Source organism: Pipistrellus kuhlii, unplaced genomic scaffold, assembly GCF_014108245.1.
Source record: "Pipistrellus kuhlii isolate mPipKuh1 unplaced genomic scaffold, mPipKuh1.p scaffold_m20_p_20, whole genome shotgun sequence".
Taxonomy (NCBI): Eukaryota; Metazoa; Chordata; class Mammalia; order Chiroptera; family Vespertilionidae; genus Pipistrellus; species Pipistrellus kuhlii.
Window position 1 is genome coordinate 14285310 of NW_023425516.1, and position 16636 is coordinate 14301945.

The 16636-nt window shown below is 45.8% G+C and overlaps 2 protein-coding genes across 17 annotated transcripts in view; both read left to right on the top strand.

Annotated features, from left to right (window-relative positions):
- The first annotated feature begins 2575 nt into the window (after positions 1 to 2575).
- LOC118725692 (40S ribosomal protein S15a-like) lies at positions 2576 to 4254 on the top strand. Its single transcript, XM_036449716.2, has 2 exons — positions 2576 to 2981; positions 4199 to 4254. Exons 1-2 carry the CDS (start codon positions 2606 to 2608, stop codon positions 4252 to 4254), a joined length of 432 nt encoding a protein of 143 aa, XP_036305609.1. The 5' UTR covers positions 2576 to 2605.
- Positions 4255 to 7360: 3106 nt separating this feature from the next.
- Positions 7361 to 16636, top strand: part of CLIP1 (CAP-Gly domain containing linker protein 1) — an 84963-nt gene continuing 75687 nt past the window's right edge. For 7 of the 16 annotated variants that reach the window (XR_004989975.2, XM_045585556.1, XM_036449014.2 and 4 more), the window contains exon 1: positions 7361 to 7472. The gene's annotated coding sequence lies outside the window, so the exon portion shown is untranslated. The remainder of the gene's footprint in view (positions 7473 to 16636) is intronic. The other 9 variants (XM_036449009.2, XM_036449010.2, XM_036449012.2 and 6 more) reach the window with 3 other exon arrangements.

The window sequence follows — 16636 nt, forward strand, 5'->3', positions numbered from 1 at the left end:
CACAGTTTGGTATATCTCTTTGTGAGCAAATACTAAGATTTTTTTTTAAAATATTTTGTATATGTAAGTCTTATGTTTTAATAAAAATAAGATTATGCTACACTTTCCTTGTCAGTATTTGAAACCTATTATTCTTTTTTTAATATAATATTTTGTATTGATTTTAGAGAGGAAGGGACAGAAACAGCAATGATAAGAGAGAATCATTTGCTCAGCTACCTCCTGCAGGCCCCCGACTGGGGACTGAGCATGCAACCTGGACATGTGCCCTGACTGGGAATCGAACCATAACTTGCTGGTTCATAGGTTGATGCTCAACCACAGCCAGACTAGCCGAGCTGAAATATTTTTATTTTTATTTTTATATTTTTATTGATTTCAGAGAGGAAGGGAGAGAGATAGAAATATCAATGATGAGAGAGAATCATTGATCGGCCCCCAACCCTACTGGGGATGAAGCCCACAACCTGAGCATGTGTCCTGACCAGGAATCAAACCATAACCTCCTAGTTCATAGATGCTCAACCACTGAGCCATGTTGGCTGGACAAATCTATTATTTTTTTAAAAATATATTTTTATTGATTTTTTACAGAGAGGAAGAGAGAGGGATAGAGACTTGAAAACATTGATCAGCTGCCTTCTGCACACCCCCCACGGGGGATGTGCCTGCAACCAAGGTACATGCCCTTGACCGGAATCAAACCTGGGACCCTTCAGTCTGCAGGCTGACGCTCTATCCACTGAGCCAAACCAGCCAGGGCATAAAAGTGCATTTTCTAAACAAAATTAACTATTAACAATCTGACTCCATGTGGCGTGTTTGTAATACAAGGACTCACTGAAAATGCAACTGGCAGATCCTGACTCGGCTTTCTATGGTTCTAGACAGGCAAGATTGCTTTTTTGGAGGGGTGCCATCATACTGGGGTGAATTGTTCACGTTTTCAGTCGTGGCAGCCAGTTCGTTAGTCATAATTGGGGAATGACACGTGAAACTGGACTAGGATAGGTTGTGGGATTAGACCCAGGGCAAATTTCTCACGGGCTTCAAACAAATGTCCTTCTGTTCTCACCACACTCTCTCCATGCCTGTCCTGACTTTGACTCTCTGAACCAATCCCAGTTCTTCTGCTTTTCGTATTGGTCCAATTTAAAGGTTTTATAGACTAGTATACAGAAGAATGTAGAGGTCCTTCTCTATGAAGGTTGTTCAGAGCTAATACGGTTGCATGATTCAGGGAATCAAAGATCAGGGCAGGACCTGTCAGCGTAGTTCAGTGGTTGAGCATACACCTGTGAACCAGAAGGTTCAGGGCATATGCCCGGGTTGTGAGCTCAATCCCCAGTGTGCGGTGTGCAGGAGGCAGCCAATCAATGACTCTCATCACTGATGTTTCTCTCTCTCTCTCTTCATCTCTAAAATGAATAAAAATGTATATATTTTTAAAAAAGATCAGGACAGAGATAGCAGGCCGATGCTCTAGAACCACTGAGCCAAACCAGTTTCGGCTCTCATCGATGTTTCTAACTCTCTGTTCCTCTCTTTTCCTCTCTGTAAAAAAAATAAATAAATAAATAAATAAATAAAATATATTTAAAAAAAGAATCTCACATTACAAACACACACACACACACACACACACACACACACTAACAAAAAAAAACCAGAAAATGAAAACACACATACACGCACACACACACACATAAAGAATCTCACATTACAGGTTCCTCTGATGGTCCTCTGATTAGAGCAGCCAGAGCAGAGATAGCTCAGGCCGGCCTTGGGGCATTTGCTCTGTCTGTTTTCTTGCTTGAACCACTTTCCCCTTGAAATCCATGTATCCTCACCTCCCGCAGGTCTGGGCTTAAATTTCAACTTCTCAGTGACACTACCCTGACCACATGATTTAAAAGTCTACACACACACACACACACACACACACGCCATCCAATCACTCCCAATCTCCCTTGATCTGCACTTTTCCATAGTACTTTCTACTATTATATAATTTATTGTTTATTGTCTGCCTTCCCCCACTAGAATTTAAGTTCCACAAGAGCATCGATCTCTATCCATTGATAATATTACAAGTCAGGAAGACAGCTCAGATTCAACAGTGGGAAAAGAAACTCCTCCTCTTTGGATGAGCGACAACATATTGTGGCTTTTTGTCTTTTAAGACTGTTATGTATGTTTCGAGCGATGTATTGTTAAATCTGTAAATTTTTTACAGAGATGAAGGTTCTTTAACTGAGCATGTTCGTGCACCAATCACTTACTGCAATCTGTGTAGTCTAGCAAGTATGATTTAAAATTGGTTTGGGCCGAAGCCGGTTTGGCTCAGTGGTGGAGCGTCGGTCTGCGGACTGAGGGGTCCCGGGTTCGATTCCGGTCAGGGGCATGTGCCTTGGTTGCGGGCGCGTCCCCGGTAGGGGATGTGCAGGGGGCAGCTGGTCGATGTTTCTCTCTCATCGACATTTCTAGCTCTCTATCTCTCTCCCTTTCTCTCTGTTAAGAATAAAAAAAAATATGTTGAAAAAATAAAAAATAAAAAAAAATAAAATTGGTTTGGCTCTTTCCGCCATCGGCCTGTGCCGCCACAATGGTGCGCATGAATGTCCTGGCTGATGCTCTGAAGAGCATCAACAACGCCGAAAAGCGAGGCCACTGCCAGGTCCTCATCAGGCCGTGCTCCAAAGCCGCCGGCCGGTGTCTGACTGTGATGGTGAAGCACAGTTACGTTGGCGAATTTGAAACGATGGATGACCACAGAGCTGGGAAAATAGTTGTGACCCTCACAGGCAGGTTGAACGAGTGTGGTGTAATCTGCCCCAGGTGTGATGTGCCACTCAAAGATCTAGAAAAAGGGCAGAACCACTTGCTTCCGTCCCGTCAGCTTGGTTTCATTGTGCTGACAGTCTCAGCGGGCATCATGGACCATGAGGAAGCAAGACAAAAACACAAACAGGCCGAAGCCGGTTTAGCTCAGTGGTAGAGCGTCGGTCTGCAGACTGAAGGGTCCAGGGTTCGATTCCAGTCAAGGGCATATACCTCAGTTGCAGGCTCAATCCCCAGCCCTAGTCAGGGTACCTTTGGGAGGCAATCAATGATGTGTTTCTCTCACATTGATGCTTCTCTCTATCTTTCCCCCTCCAACCCATTCTCTCTCTCAAAAAAAAATTTTTTTAAAAATCAATGGAAAAATACCCCTAGGTGAGGATTAACACAAAAAAAAAATTAAACATTGACACAAATTGAATCTTATTCATATGAATACAGCAATAGACACAGCCGACCTCGTCTACCTTGGAGCAGGACTCAGAACTATGTGGTTGCCAAAACCCGTTTGGCTCAATGGATAGAGTGTGGTGGGCTTGGGGACTGAAGGGTCCAGGGTTCGATTCCAGTCAAGGGCATGTACTTGGTTGCAGGCATATCCCCAGTAGGGGGTGTGCAAGAGGCAGCTGATCGATGACTCTCTCTCTCCCTTCCTCTCTGTACAAAATCAATTAAAAATATATCTTAAAGTGTTCTAGGCTTACATATTAGATCAAAAGCCACAAATCATAAAAACTGTTAGAATAAAAATTTTAAAAAAAAAGAACAATGTGATATCTTCCAAAAGCAAATTCAAGTTCACAAAGAGCATTACCAGTAAGGTACATTTTCTGAGGAATTTGGAGTAAAACACAGGCAATCGATAGTAAAACGTACAAATGCTCAGTAGCTGTTTCTATTTTATTTTTTAGATATATTTTTATTTGATTTTATAGAGGAAGGAAAGAAGGAGAGAGAGATGGAAATATCAATGATGAGAGAGATCAAGCCCACAACCCTGGCCTGTGCCCTTGACCGGAATGGTACCTGGGACCCTGCAGTCTCAAGGCTGACACTCTATCCACTGAGCCAAACCAGCTAAGGCCATTTCTATTTTCTTCATCGAGTTCCTTTTTTAACCAGTCTGTTAGCCCTTGAATATTTATTTTATTGTTCTAAGTAGTTCTGTTTTGCTTCTTATCAAATATTTGCCCCCAGAAAAATAGCTCTCTTCCCAGGAGAGGAATCCTGTTCTTTCAATTGTCCCGTTCTGCCACCTTGGCCGGCTGTCTTTTGTCTTTATGCTCATGGCCTCCGGTTAACAACATGGCTGCTTCCACTCCAGCTCCTATTATCCGTGTCTGTGTCCGTTCAGCAGGGAAGGAAAAGCCTTCCCAGAGTACCTCTAAGCCAGCCTTCCCGGGTAAGGTCTGAGTACGTGAGCGGGAGTGATTGGCACGTTGCTGTGTCAGGTATAATTCTGTTTAAGTAAAAAAGGGGGCGATGATCTTGAGCAGACAATGAGCAGTGTCAGGCACAGCTGTGCTCTCTGTGGGCGGATGTCCTGGTTCTGGGGCCCAGTGATTGTTTGCTTGGCGTCTGTTCCTAACATATGCTCTGTCTTGGTTCAGTCAGGGCTCAGTGCTTCCTCCTGCTGACTCAGCCTTTCCTCCGCTCACTGACACAGCAGGCACCCGAGTCTCTACCACGTGTTGCTACTGTGGGTCCCAGAGCAGCCACACCAGGCTCTCAACTGCCTTTCGTGACACCCAGTGTCCAAGGCCTAGAAACGCAAACTGGATCTTCCTTGTGATAACCTGCCCCGCCCCTCACCCCTGTTCACCCCTGTTGTCTCAGCACTGTTGGCATGGAGCCGTCATCCTGCCTAAGAGTTGTCTTCCAGACTCTTGAATGTGGAAAGGCTCTTGTTCTGGGAACCACCCTCTTCCCTGCCCCAGATCCCAACCTGTGGCTCTGCCTTTCTTTTCTTTTCTTTCTTTTTAAAAAATATATTTTATCCCTTGGGGATGTCAAACTGCCGGTTTTGGGTTTGCAAGAGGAAACAGACCAGGCTGAGGGCCCCCACTGGTGCACGAGTCCATGCACTGGGCCTCTAGTACAGCGGTTGCCAAGCTTTTGGATCTCACAGACCACCATTTTACATATTGTGCACGCTGTATGGCACCTTGTTTTAAAATATATGTATATTTTGCCGAAACCGGTTTGGCTCAGTGGATAGAGTGTCGGTCTGCGGACTGAAGGGTCCCGGGTTTGCTTCCGGTCAGGGGCATGTACGTTGGTTGCAGGCACGTCCCCGGTAGGGAGTGTGCAGGAGGCAGCTGGTCATTGTTTCTCTCTCATTAATGTTTCTAGCTCTCTGTCCCTCTCCCTTCCTTTCTGTAAAAAATCAATAAAAAATATTAAAATATCTATGTATATTTTGCTGTTAATATATTTTTATTGATTTCAGAGAGGGAGGAAGAGGAAGAGAGAGAAACACCAATGATGAGAGAATCTTTGATTGGCTGCCTCCTGCACACCTGCACACCCCCACACTGGAGATCAACCCTGCCTGCAACCTGGGCATGTGCCCTGGGGGGGATTGAACTGTGTTCTCCTGGTTCATAAGTCAACATTCAACCATTGAGCCATGCTGGCCGGGCCCATCCTGCCTCTCTTACCCTCAGAACCCCCCTTCCCCTGGCCTGGGCTGGGCTGCCTCTGGAAGATGGTTATTTTGGGGGGTAGAGGGTTGTGTCTGGGGGGATGTATGTGGGTCTGGGGGTGCAGTCCAGAGGGTAGTCACCCACTCCTTCTTCAGGTTCTGAGGCTCAGATTTCATCTGCTCAGCTCTGCAGGCACCTGTTCCGCAGAATGAGCAGAGCAGTGGAAACTGGTTTGGCTCAGTGGATAGAGCGTCTGCCTGCGGACTGAAGGGTCCTGGGTTCGACTCCGGACAGGGGCATGTACCTTGGTTGCGGACATATCCCCAGTGGGGGTGGGGGTGTGCAAGAGGCAGCTGATCGATGACTCCCTCTCATTGATGTTTCTACCGGTAGCTCTCTATCTCTCTCCCTTCCTCTCTGTACAAAATCAATAAAATATATTAAAAAAAAAAAAAAAAGAATGAGCAGAGCAGAAGAGAAATAAACAGAAGTGGTTATAGCTGCACCCACTGCCATTAGGTAGCAGTGGTCCTTGCCTTACTCTGTGGCATCTTCGATTCTTACACGGGTTGCCTGTTAGAGCTGGAAAGTGTTTAGATGTGGGGAGGTGTGCCTTTCAGATGTGGACTGTGGATGCTGGATTTCAGGGGTTGCCACCAGCACTTGGACCTCCCAACCAGGGTGGTGTTGAATCAGGAAACAGCAGGTTTTTTTGGGGGGGATTTACAAGGTGAATGGCGAGGAGGGGCCCCCGGTCGCGCCTTTGCCCTGTAGTTCCCTTCCCCTGCTCCGTGCAGCAGCACCGCGCTTTGAATAAAGGTCAGCAGAGGGGTCACCCTCCGGATTCTTCTCTCCCACGCGGCAGGAGGAGGAAGCCGGGCTCCCTCATCCGCTGCTGAGCCGCTGCACAATCCTGACAGCTGCCATTCCCTCCCGGGGGCTGCAAAGCTTCTGGGGTTGCCATGGTCCATGGGAGTGAAATGCCGCCGCCCTCTGCTGTACCAGCCCGGAGCGGGCTGTCGCTGTCACCCCTCCGGTCTCTCTCCAAAGCTTTTCAAAAGAGATCCCTAGGAGGAGGAGGGCTGGGGGGAGGAGAAGGGGACAGGACATGAACCAGGGCTCCAGGCCAAGCGGCAGGGGCGAATCAAAGAGGCCTTTCTCAGACGCGCGGAGGAAGTGCTGGGCTCCTTTCAGCCCTCGGTCTTTTCGGGGCGCTTCGCAGGCTTCCCTTTCAGCCTTTCCCCCGGGAGTCCTCACCCCGATCTTCCCCGGAGGGACATAGGATGCTCCCCACTCGGAGCAAGCGGAGCCTCCGCACCTCCTCCTCGATTCTTTCAAAGAATCTCTCGCCCGGGGAGGCTGGGGGATGGGGTGGCGGGGGGAGAAGAGGGAGGGGGAGGCCGAGCCGCGCTTGAACCGATTAACTGGCCGGGGTCCAGGCTGGACGGGGCGTGGGGTGTGACTCGCACATTCTGGGGCTGAAATGCGGAACAGCAATGCCGAGCAGCCGGGGCGCAGGCCCCTCGGGGTCCTTCGCGCCTTCCTCCTGACTCAGGGCCGCGGGCGCGGGGTCCTGGGGTCCCGGCTCGGGTCCCCGGGTGGCGGCGGGTGCAGACAAAGCGGCGGGGTACGCGGGGCAGGGGCGCCGGGCGGCCGAGGGCGGGGCGCGCGCGGGAGGAACCGCCCCGGCGTCTGGTGCCCGCGGCGCGCGCCCGGCCTCGCCCCGCGGCGTTGCGTCACGCTGGCCCCGCCCTCAACCAGTCAGGTCCCGCCCCTCTGCGTTGCGTCACGCTGATCCCGCCCCGCCAGGCCCCGCCCTGCGGCGACGCGTCATGCCTGCCCCGCCCCGCCCCGCCCCGCCCGCTCCGCCCCGCGCCTACAAGCCGGGAGGCGGGAGGCGGCGGCGGCGGCTGCTGCTGCTGCGGCTGCGGCGGCTGCTGAGGTGCAGGTGGTGGCGACTGGCGGCGAGAGAGGCGGCGGCCGGCGGTGAGTGGGGCCCTGTCCGTTCCCTGCCCTCCTCCCCGCGCCCCGCCGGCCGTGCGGGGCCCGCGCCGGGCCGGCCGGAGTCTGCGAGGGGCCCGGGTCCGCGCGCCGGGCCGCCCCCAAGGGGGCCCGAGAGCTCCGAGGGTGGGGACGGCCTTGGAGGCCCGCGGTTCCCCGGGGTGCTTCCCCGGGGGGGAGCCGGGACCGAGGCCGGCCCTGCGGCGGCGCCTCGCCCGCCCTCCTTCCTCCGCCGCCGCCTCAAGATGGAGCTGGGACTCCGTGCCCTGCGCCGCCCCGGACGACCCTCTCCCCCCTGCGCTCGGCCCCGGGGGGTCAGGGCCGGGGCCGGACCTGTTGCCCCCACCCCACCCCAGGGCGCCGCCGCCGGGTCCCCGAGCCTTCCTCAGCCCTTGGCCCGGGTGCCCGCGAGCCGGGACGGAGGGCCCCGTGGCCCCGGCCTCAGGGGCGGGCGCCGGCCGGCGGGAGAGCCCGGCCTGGCTGGCGGCGGCCTTTGCCCCCGTCACCCCGCCACCCCCGTCACCCCGTCACCCCGTCACCCCGCCCCCAAGGGGGACTGTGATTCCGGGGGAAGGTGGAGGGACAGAGGGGACAAGGGCTTCTGGAATCGCACCCGGACCTTCTGCCTGGGCAGCGGATTGGCCCGGAAGACAGATGACACTTGTTTAGAGGTTATTTCGAAAGCGGAGCCTTCCATTCCCCCCTCCCGGGCTGCTGGCCTCGGATTTGGATTTGGGGGTCAGTCCTGACCTCGGCTGTTTTCTCCACTTGGTGTGGCTTTTCCATCTGGCAGGGGGTGGGGGGGCCGAGCGCCACCCCCTCATCCCTTCCCGGCGGCCCCACCTCTGGGGCATGGAGAAATTACACGTTAAATCTGCAGTCCTTGGAGATGTCTGTTTTTAGCAAAACTTGGGCACCAATGATGGTATTTAAAAAAAAAAAGGAGGGTGGAAAACATTCTGCAGTTTTATTTTTATTTTTTTGGGTTCAGCAGCCTTGCCTTCCTGTTTTAGGTTAGGACAGCGTCTGGGCAATGAGAGGTCAGTAAGAGGTCCTGTGACAGGTTATGATTCTGGTTGGTGTTACCCTATTATTATTATTATTATTATTATTATTATTATTAGTTATTTATAGTGTCCACAAATCCAGACACCAAAGTCTTTGACTTTGGCTTTTTAAGAAAATTTTTTTTTTCCAATTACAATTGACATTCAGGATCATAGTGTTTGACTTTGGCTTTAATGATAACCTATTGCAAGAATCCTCAGGTATAGTGCTCCCAGCCTTGGGGCAGTTTTACCCTCTGAAAATAATAATTACGTTTATTGAGGGCTTCTTGGGGTTAGGCTCTGGGCAAGTCTTTTGTATGTTTTATCTCAATCAATCTAACCCAATGAGGGTGCTCTGTATCACTATCTCCATTTTAAAGAGGAGGCTTTGACAGGTTAATGACCTTGGCCGGGTGCACACAGCTAATAAGTAGCTAATAAGTGGTGGTGTTGGGATTGGAGCTCAGGTGTTCGACTCCAGGTGCTTAATAATTAAATTAGTATAGTGAATCTCTAGCAAGGTGCCAATCTTTTAAGTAACTCAAAGGAGTGGGTGATTGCTTGGCCAAGGGCTGGTGCTGAAGTTTTAAGGTTCAGAGAAAAAAGTGCATCTTAGGTTTCCCACTAGACCTGGTTCAAAGGCGTAAAAACAAACAAACAAAAAAACTTACACACACAAAACAAACAAACAAAAACAAAAACACCCACAAGACTAAAACTGGGTGGAAACCTGCAGGTATTCTGTCTGACGATAAAGATCACAACCTCCTTTGCTTTTTTTTTTTTAATATATTTTATTGATTTTGTACAGAGAGGAAGGGAGAGAGATAGAGAGCTAGAAACATCGATGATAGAGAGTCATCGATCAGCTGCCTCTTGCACACCCCCCACTGGGGATATGCCCGCAACCAAGGTACATGCCCTTGACCGGAATCGAACCCGGGACCTTTCAGTCCCCAAGCCGACGCTCTATCCATTGAGCCAAACCGGTCCCGGCTCCTTTGCTTTTTTAAAAAATATACTTTTATTGATTTTTTACAGACAGGAATGGGGAAAGAGAGAGAGAGAGAGTTAGAAACATCTGTGAGAGAGAGTCATCGATCAGCTGCCTCTTGCGCACCCCCCACTGGGGATGTGCCCGCAACCGAGGTACATGCCCTTGACCGGAATCGAACCTGGGACCCTTCATTCCGCAGGCCAATGCTCTATCCACTGAGCCAAACCGGTTTCGGCCTTCTCTGCTTTTTTAACAATTGCTTAAGCTCCTACCTGTGCCTAAGCACAACAAAAGCCGATCTGGTTTCTGTTCTTCATAAGTTTAAAATTTGGTGCCCTTACTTATAGTTAATTTTTTTTTTTTTTACACAGTGTCTGATACTGAGTCTGTTGCATCCCATGTGACCCATAAATGCATGTGAACTTAACTTGTCATGTTTGACTCTTGCTTTTTAAGTGTTGTCTCTGTCGGTATTCTGATGGGTGGAGTGTAAGAGATGAATTGGTCCTCTTATACTCCATACAAAGATAAAAGATAGACATCTTTGAATTCATCACATGTTGGCTGCCTGAAGTTCTTCATTTGCAGATATAGTTCTGGTCTGTGTGTGTGTGTTCTTTGCCCTGTATAAAGTCCTTGCCTCCATATATATTTCACTTCATAGTATCCTCTGCAGGATTCTGAAGAGTCCCACGTGTTCAGTAAATCCCATGTGTCCAGTAAATATTTGTTATTTAGTTAATTGAAAACATGAAATCCATAAGTCTCAAGACTGGTTTTATAGAAGTCAAAGCTAAAGGGAAGAAAACATACCCAGAAGGTGGTGGTATAAAATCATAGAAAAATGGCTCAATATCTATTCACATTCAAAGATAATCTTACCTGTGCAGTGTTAGCTCAAGATAACTTTATAACTTCACTGCATATAGCGTCCCATTTTATCCAAGTTACCAGCTTCTTTAATCCCTTCCTTGTACAAGAGAGATGGGATAGATAGAGTATCTTTTTCTCTATGAAAAAAGAATGGACAGTATTATTCCTTGAAACCTGTTGTTCTCCTTTACAGTATTTTAAAAAAATATTTTGTTATTTAAATATATTTTTTACAGAGAGAAAGGGAGATGGATAGAGAATTAGAAACATCTATGAGAGAGAAACATATGTGCCGGCAACCAAGGTACATGCCCTTGACCGGAATCGAACCTGAGACCCTTGAGTCCGCAGGCCGATGCTCTCTCCACTGAGCCAAACCGGTTAGGGCACCTTTACCTTATTTTTGAAGTGTGATATTCGCCCCAAAGGCAGCTTGCGGGGCTAAGATTTACCTGTGGGTGTGCTGTAATTCTCTTCCTCAACATATTTTTATTGAGCACCTACTGTGTGCCAGATGCTGGGGACTGGTGATACCGCAGTGAATAAAACGGACAGAAATCCCTATTCTCTCTGAACTCCCCCTTCAAATAGGGGAGACAGACAATAACCATATTAGTAAAATTTACAGTGGTGACACATGGTAAGAAAAAAACAGGGAGGGGGAATATTAAGTTTTGGGGAGAAAAATTAGGGTAATAGAAGTTTTAGGTAGGATGGTCAGAAGAGACCTTGTGGAGAATGTGACTTGTGAGTGGAAATCTGTGGGAAGGGAGGAATATAGATCCAAGAGGGAAGAGCATCCTAAGAAGAGGGAACAGCAAGTGCAGAGGTCCTGAGGTGGAGGCTTGGAGGGGCAGATAACTTAACACCATATTGGTTATAGTTCTAAATATGCATTTATTAACAGTGAAAGGTACAGAATCATGCCATGATTGTGATGAAGAAAGAGTTAAAGATAGGAAAACTGAGGCTCAAAGAATTTTACTAACTTACTAAAAGGCCATATAGCCAGTGGATTCAGAGCTAGAAATCAAACTCGAGTTTATGTTATGCTAAGCAATGCACAGAATATGTTGGCAGTGAAATCTTCAGATCTTCAGTACTTGATGTTCAGACTTGTTTTGGGTGTTTGCTTTCTCTAATTTTGTGCAGGATCTTTGCTCAATCCTGGGAGAGGCCTTGTGACTGATATTTGCACATATAGCTTTTTTTCTGGAATTGTGCTCTTGGCTACCACGTCTTTCCTTTTCAGTCTCAAAAGTTTCTTGGTTCAAAATTTATGTTTAATGTAAACCTTCATGTTGGTCTCCAAAATATTTTTTAAAACATTTTTATTGATTTCAGAGAGGAAGGAGAAGGAGAGATAGAAACTACAATGATGAGAGAGAACCATTGATTGGCTGTCTCCTGCATGCCCTACTCTGGGGAATCAAGCCTTCAGCCCGGGCCTGTACCCTTGACCAGAAATGAACCCAGGACCCTTTAGTCCACAGGCCAGCACTGTCCACTGAGCCAGACTGGCTAGGGAGGTCTCCTAAATCTTAATTGGAAAGCAGTGGCAGGGGAGAAAAATATGGATATGAATCTTTTAAAAATATTTTTATTTAGGGAGGCTTTAAGTTATTATAGCATCTTATATATTTTTAATATGTGTGTGTTTCCCATGTAGATAGAACTTGAAGAATCCATATGCTTTAAATCAGCATTTGAGCTACAATGCACTTTTAAGGGAAACCATATTGACTGATGGTACTACACAAAAATTTCAAGGGTGACCTCTTCAGATTCCAATCAGGGCAACAGAAGAGGCCCTTCTTTTCTTTTGATAGGTTTGGCAGACTTAACCAACCTTGAATTTGGCTAGGACATCTGGGTTAATATCCTGGCCCTGGCACTAAGTACCAAGGAATCTTGGCCATAATTAGTAAATAACTTTTTTTTTTTTTTTTTCCAATCTCCATCTGGCAGTTCCAGAAGGACAGATTCCACTCACACTAACTAAATGGGTGGGTCCGTCTTTTGACTCTGTTATTGTGGTTCAGCAACAAAATCTTGCAAGTATTCTTTGCAGAATATTAGGAAAGAGGAAGTAGTCCTGTTACAGGATCCCTGCTGGGCGCCTTCTCCGGTATGTCTTTCCCTTGGGAAACAAGCGCATTCTTACCCACCTCTTCTCAGGAATTCGAATGAGATTACAGAGAGACATTTTTTTGGCCCCAATGTTTTATGGAAGCAGAAGGTCTGATCTACTTTCGACTTGAATTAAGGAGTTTTGGTATTTGTATTCTCCTTCGCTTACTTACGTCTAAGTATAGCTTGGATTAGATCCCGGTTTTAACTCTGCCCATTTTTCACACTTAAAATTGCCAAGCCCTTGATTTACTGTGTCTCCTCAGAAGTTAAGGGCCTAAGAACCAGATGTTCAGGGTGCATACACCCAGAATCCGGGGTTTGGTGTATAAAGGACATATAAAAGGAAGGCAACTTTAATGTTTGTTTTCTGATTCTACAAATCCCTAATCAAGTAGTGCACTGAAATATTTGGCATATCTTTTTTCTCTTTCAGAAATGATAAGAGGTATTAGGGATCTTTTCCAAAATATCTTGTAATCAAATCTTTTGACCTCCTGCATTTTCTCTTTAACTGATTTCCTCTATAGAATGAGTGATTTCTTGTTTTGTTGTTAATTGTTCTCCGAAGTTATTTTCCCCCATTGATTTCTATGAGAAAGAGGGTAAGGGAGGGAGGGGTGGGGGTGAGGTTTGCTCACGGAAGGGGAGGAGAGAGAGACAGAGAGACTTTTAGGGCTGGGACCTGAACCTGCAACTTACATATGTGCCCTTGACTGGGAATCAAACTCTCAACCTTTTGATGCTTGGGCTGGCAACTCTAACCACTTAACAACACTGTCCAGGGCACCTCCTCAGAATGATTTCTTATTAGAGATATTATGTCCTAATACCTAAGGCAGTAAGGAACCTATTTTGATTAAAAAAATACATATTTTATTGATTTTTTTTTTTTAATACAGAGAGGAAGAGAGAGGGACAGAGAGTTAGAAACATCGATGAGAGAGAATCATCGATCAGCTGCCTCTTGCACACCTCCTATTGAGGATGTGCCTGCAACCAAGGTACATGCCCTTGACCAGAATTGAACCCGGGAACCCTCAGTCCACAGGCCGACGCTCTATCCACTGAGCCAAACCGGTTTCAGCCCTATTTTGATTTTTTTCCAGACTATAAAATTAATAAACTTTGCAGGCAAGGTAATTTTTTTTTTTTTTTTTTTTTTTTACAGCCTCAGAGAAAAGAAAACTTTTATCACTAAGTCTCATACATGGGTGTATCACATGAAACCATATTGATAATTTTTGTTGTAAAGCACACGTGGCTTGCTTAGGTTATTCCATTGAGACTCTAGTATTAGAGTCAAATTTAGATTTTAGTTTTCTAGTGAAGTTATTATTTTTCTTTGAGGTTCTCAGGTTTATTTTTTTTTCTTATGTTTTATAATTCAAGTGACCCTTACATTTTCATAACATATATAAGATATCTTATAATATGTGGGTTCAATGCATAAGGCATAAAACACACCACAAAAAACACCCACAGAAAAAAGCAAATTATTCGTAATTCTACTATCTAGAGAAAATCATTTTGTTTTTTATTTTTAAATATGTTTTATTGACTTTTTTTTACAGAGAGTAAGAGGGATAGAGAGTTAGAAACATCAACGAGAGAGAAACATCGATCAGCTGCCTCCTGCACACCTTCCACTGGGGTTGTGCCCACAACCACAGTACAAGCCCTTGACCAGAATTGAACCTGGGACCCTACAGTCTGCAGGCCGATGCTCTATCCACTGAGCCAAACCAGTTAGGGCAAGAAAATCATTTTAATATTTTAGAATATATCCTCCCTTTTAAAATATTATATATTCTATATGTAAAAGAGTATATTATATTTTAGAAAATATATAAATGTAAGATTTTGTTATTTTTTATGACCTAGTAGTATTCCATTGCAGAATTTCTTTCCTTTTTTAAGGCTGAATAATAATACTCCATTGTGTGCATATACCACATTTTGCTAATCCATTCATCCATCAGTGCTTCCATGTTTTAGCTATTGTGAATAATGTTATTATGAACATGGGTGTACAAATATCACTTTGAGAGACTGCTTTCAGTTCTTTTGGGCATATACCCAGAAGTGGAATTGTTGGATTGTATGGTAATTCTTTTTAATTTTTTGAGGAACTGCCATGCTGTTTTCCACAGTGACTGTATCATTTTATATTCCCACCAACAGTGTACAAGGGTTCTACTTTCTCAGTATCTCCTGCCAACACTTATTTTCTTTCTTCTTTTTTATTTTATTTTTTAATTTCAGTTATCCTAATGGTTGTGAGCTAGTATTCTTAGTGTAGTTTTTACTTACATTAAAAAAAAAAATTAATGATGTTGAACATCTTTTCATGTGCTTATTGGGCGTTTATATAGCTTTGGGAAAAATGCCCATTTAAGTCTTTTGTCCAGTTTGAATCTGGTTGTTTGTTTTGTTGTTGAGTTTATTCATTCTCTTTTATTTTGTAAAATATATTTTTATTGATTTCATAGTGGAAGGGAGAGGGTGAGAGGGATAGAAACATCAATAATGAGTGAGAATCATTGATTGGCTGCCTCCTGCATGCCCCCTGCTGGGGATTGAGCCCTGTAACCTGGGCCATATGCCCTTGACCAGAGTTGAAACCAGGACCCTTCAGTCCACAGGCTGACTCTCTTATCCACTGAGCCAAACTGGCTAGGGCTAGGGCATATTTTAAATGAACAGTTGTCACTGAAGAACTTATAATTTATGAGAAGTTAAATAATCAGCATGGAAAAACAACTCATGCTCCTCATGTCAGAACTTGTGCCTTGCCAGATTTCAGGCCCTTTAGTATGTTTGTCAATTTTATTTTCCACAGCTTGATGACAGAGGTGTGGGTGTGGGGTGTCTTTCTAAGGTAGAACCTCCTGTGTGTCTGTGTAGATTACCAAACAGCTAAAAAAACAACCAACAATGAAGTTGGGTGTTAAGATCCAAATGAAAACAATTTTTCTTTTTTTTTTTGTTAATCCTTACCTGAGGATATTTTTTCCATCGATTTTTAGAGAGAGTGGAAGGAAGGAGGAGAGACAGATAAAAAAATATCGATGTGAGAGAGCCACATTGCCTTCTGCATGTGCCCCAACTGGGGCCTAGGATCAGGCCTGCAACCAAGGGACCTGCCCTTGGCTGGGATCGAGCCCAGGATCCTTCAGTCCCAGGGTTGACACTATCCACTGAGCCAAACTGGCTGGGGCCAAATGAAACCAATTTCTAGTTTCCATTTACAGTGTGTAGGGTGGTTGTGTAGAAAACTATTGTAGGGAGACTTGTGAGTAAATTTAGTAGAGTGTTATCTTCTCTTGAAATAGCCAAGTATCCTTCAGTAGGTGTGAAAGTAGAAATGTGGATATTTTTTTCTGTTGGCTCTAAAGACCAGTAATCCTCGGTGCAGGGGCGTCAATAAATGTACATCACTCAGAGGGGGTGGGGCCGGGGCCTCTAGCAACTCTTAAGTTTGCTCATTTGCAAAGTGAAAATAAGAATGCTTTTATAAAGAGAAAAGAACCAACACGGAAGTAATTGATTCTTGTGTGAGTTTTCTTTGTGCCCTTTCTTGCTCAGAACTAACAGTTGGTATGTGTTTACTTTTAGTGTGGGTAGATCAGAAACTTTTACTCATCAGCATACTTTATGTAGCTCAGGAGTCTTTCATTTGGAGGTTGGAGTTTAAGTCCTAGGCTGTTTTGAGTAACTGCAACCCTAACAAGTGATGTCACTGTACATCTCTATTTAACCGAACCTCCGACCCTTCGGCACGTGGACTGACTAGGGTATGATTTCACTTGTTTGTTCCTCAGTGGCAAAATGAGGAAGTTGAACTAGATTGCCAAGGTCTCTTCTGAGTCTAAAATTCCATGATGCTATATTAAGCACATTTGCTCCTTTTTATATATTAGTATAGTTGACTGCTATCGACCTGTTAAGTTCTTCTGGGAGATACTAACCAGGCTTAGTCACTTCAGTCCCTTGTAAGATCCATCTTAAGCTGGTGGTAGTAGAGTTACAAAGCCAACTAGGTTTTTTAGAAACTTGTGTAAATGAGCAAAATAGCTCCAATTATTCAGCTTTTCATG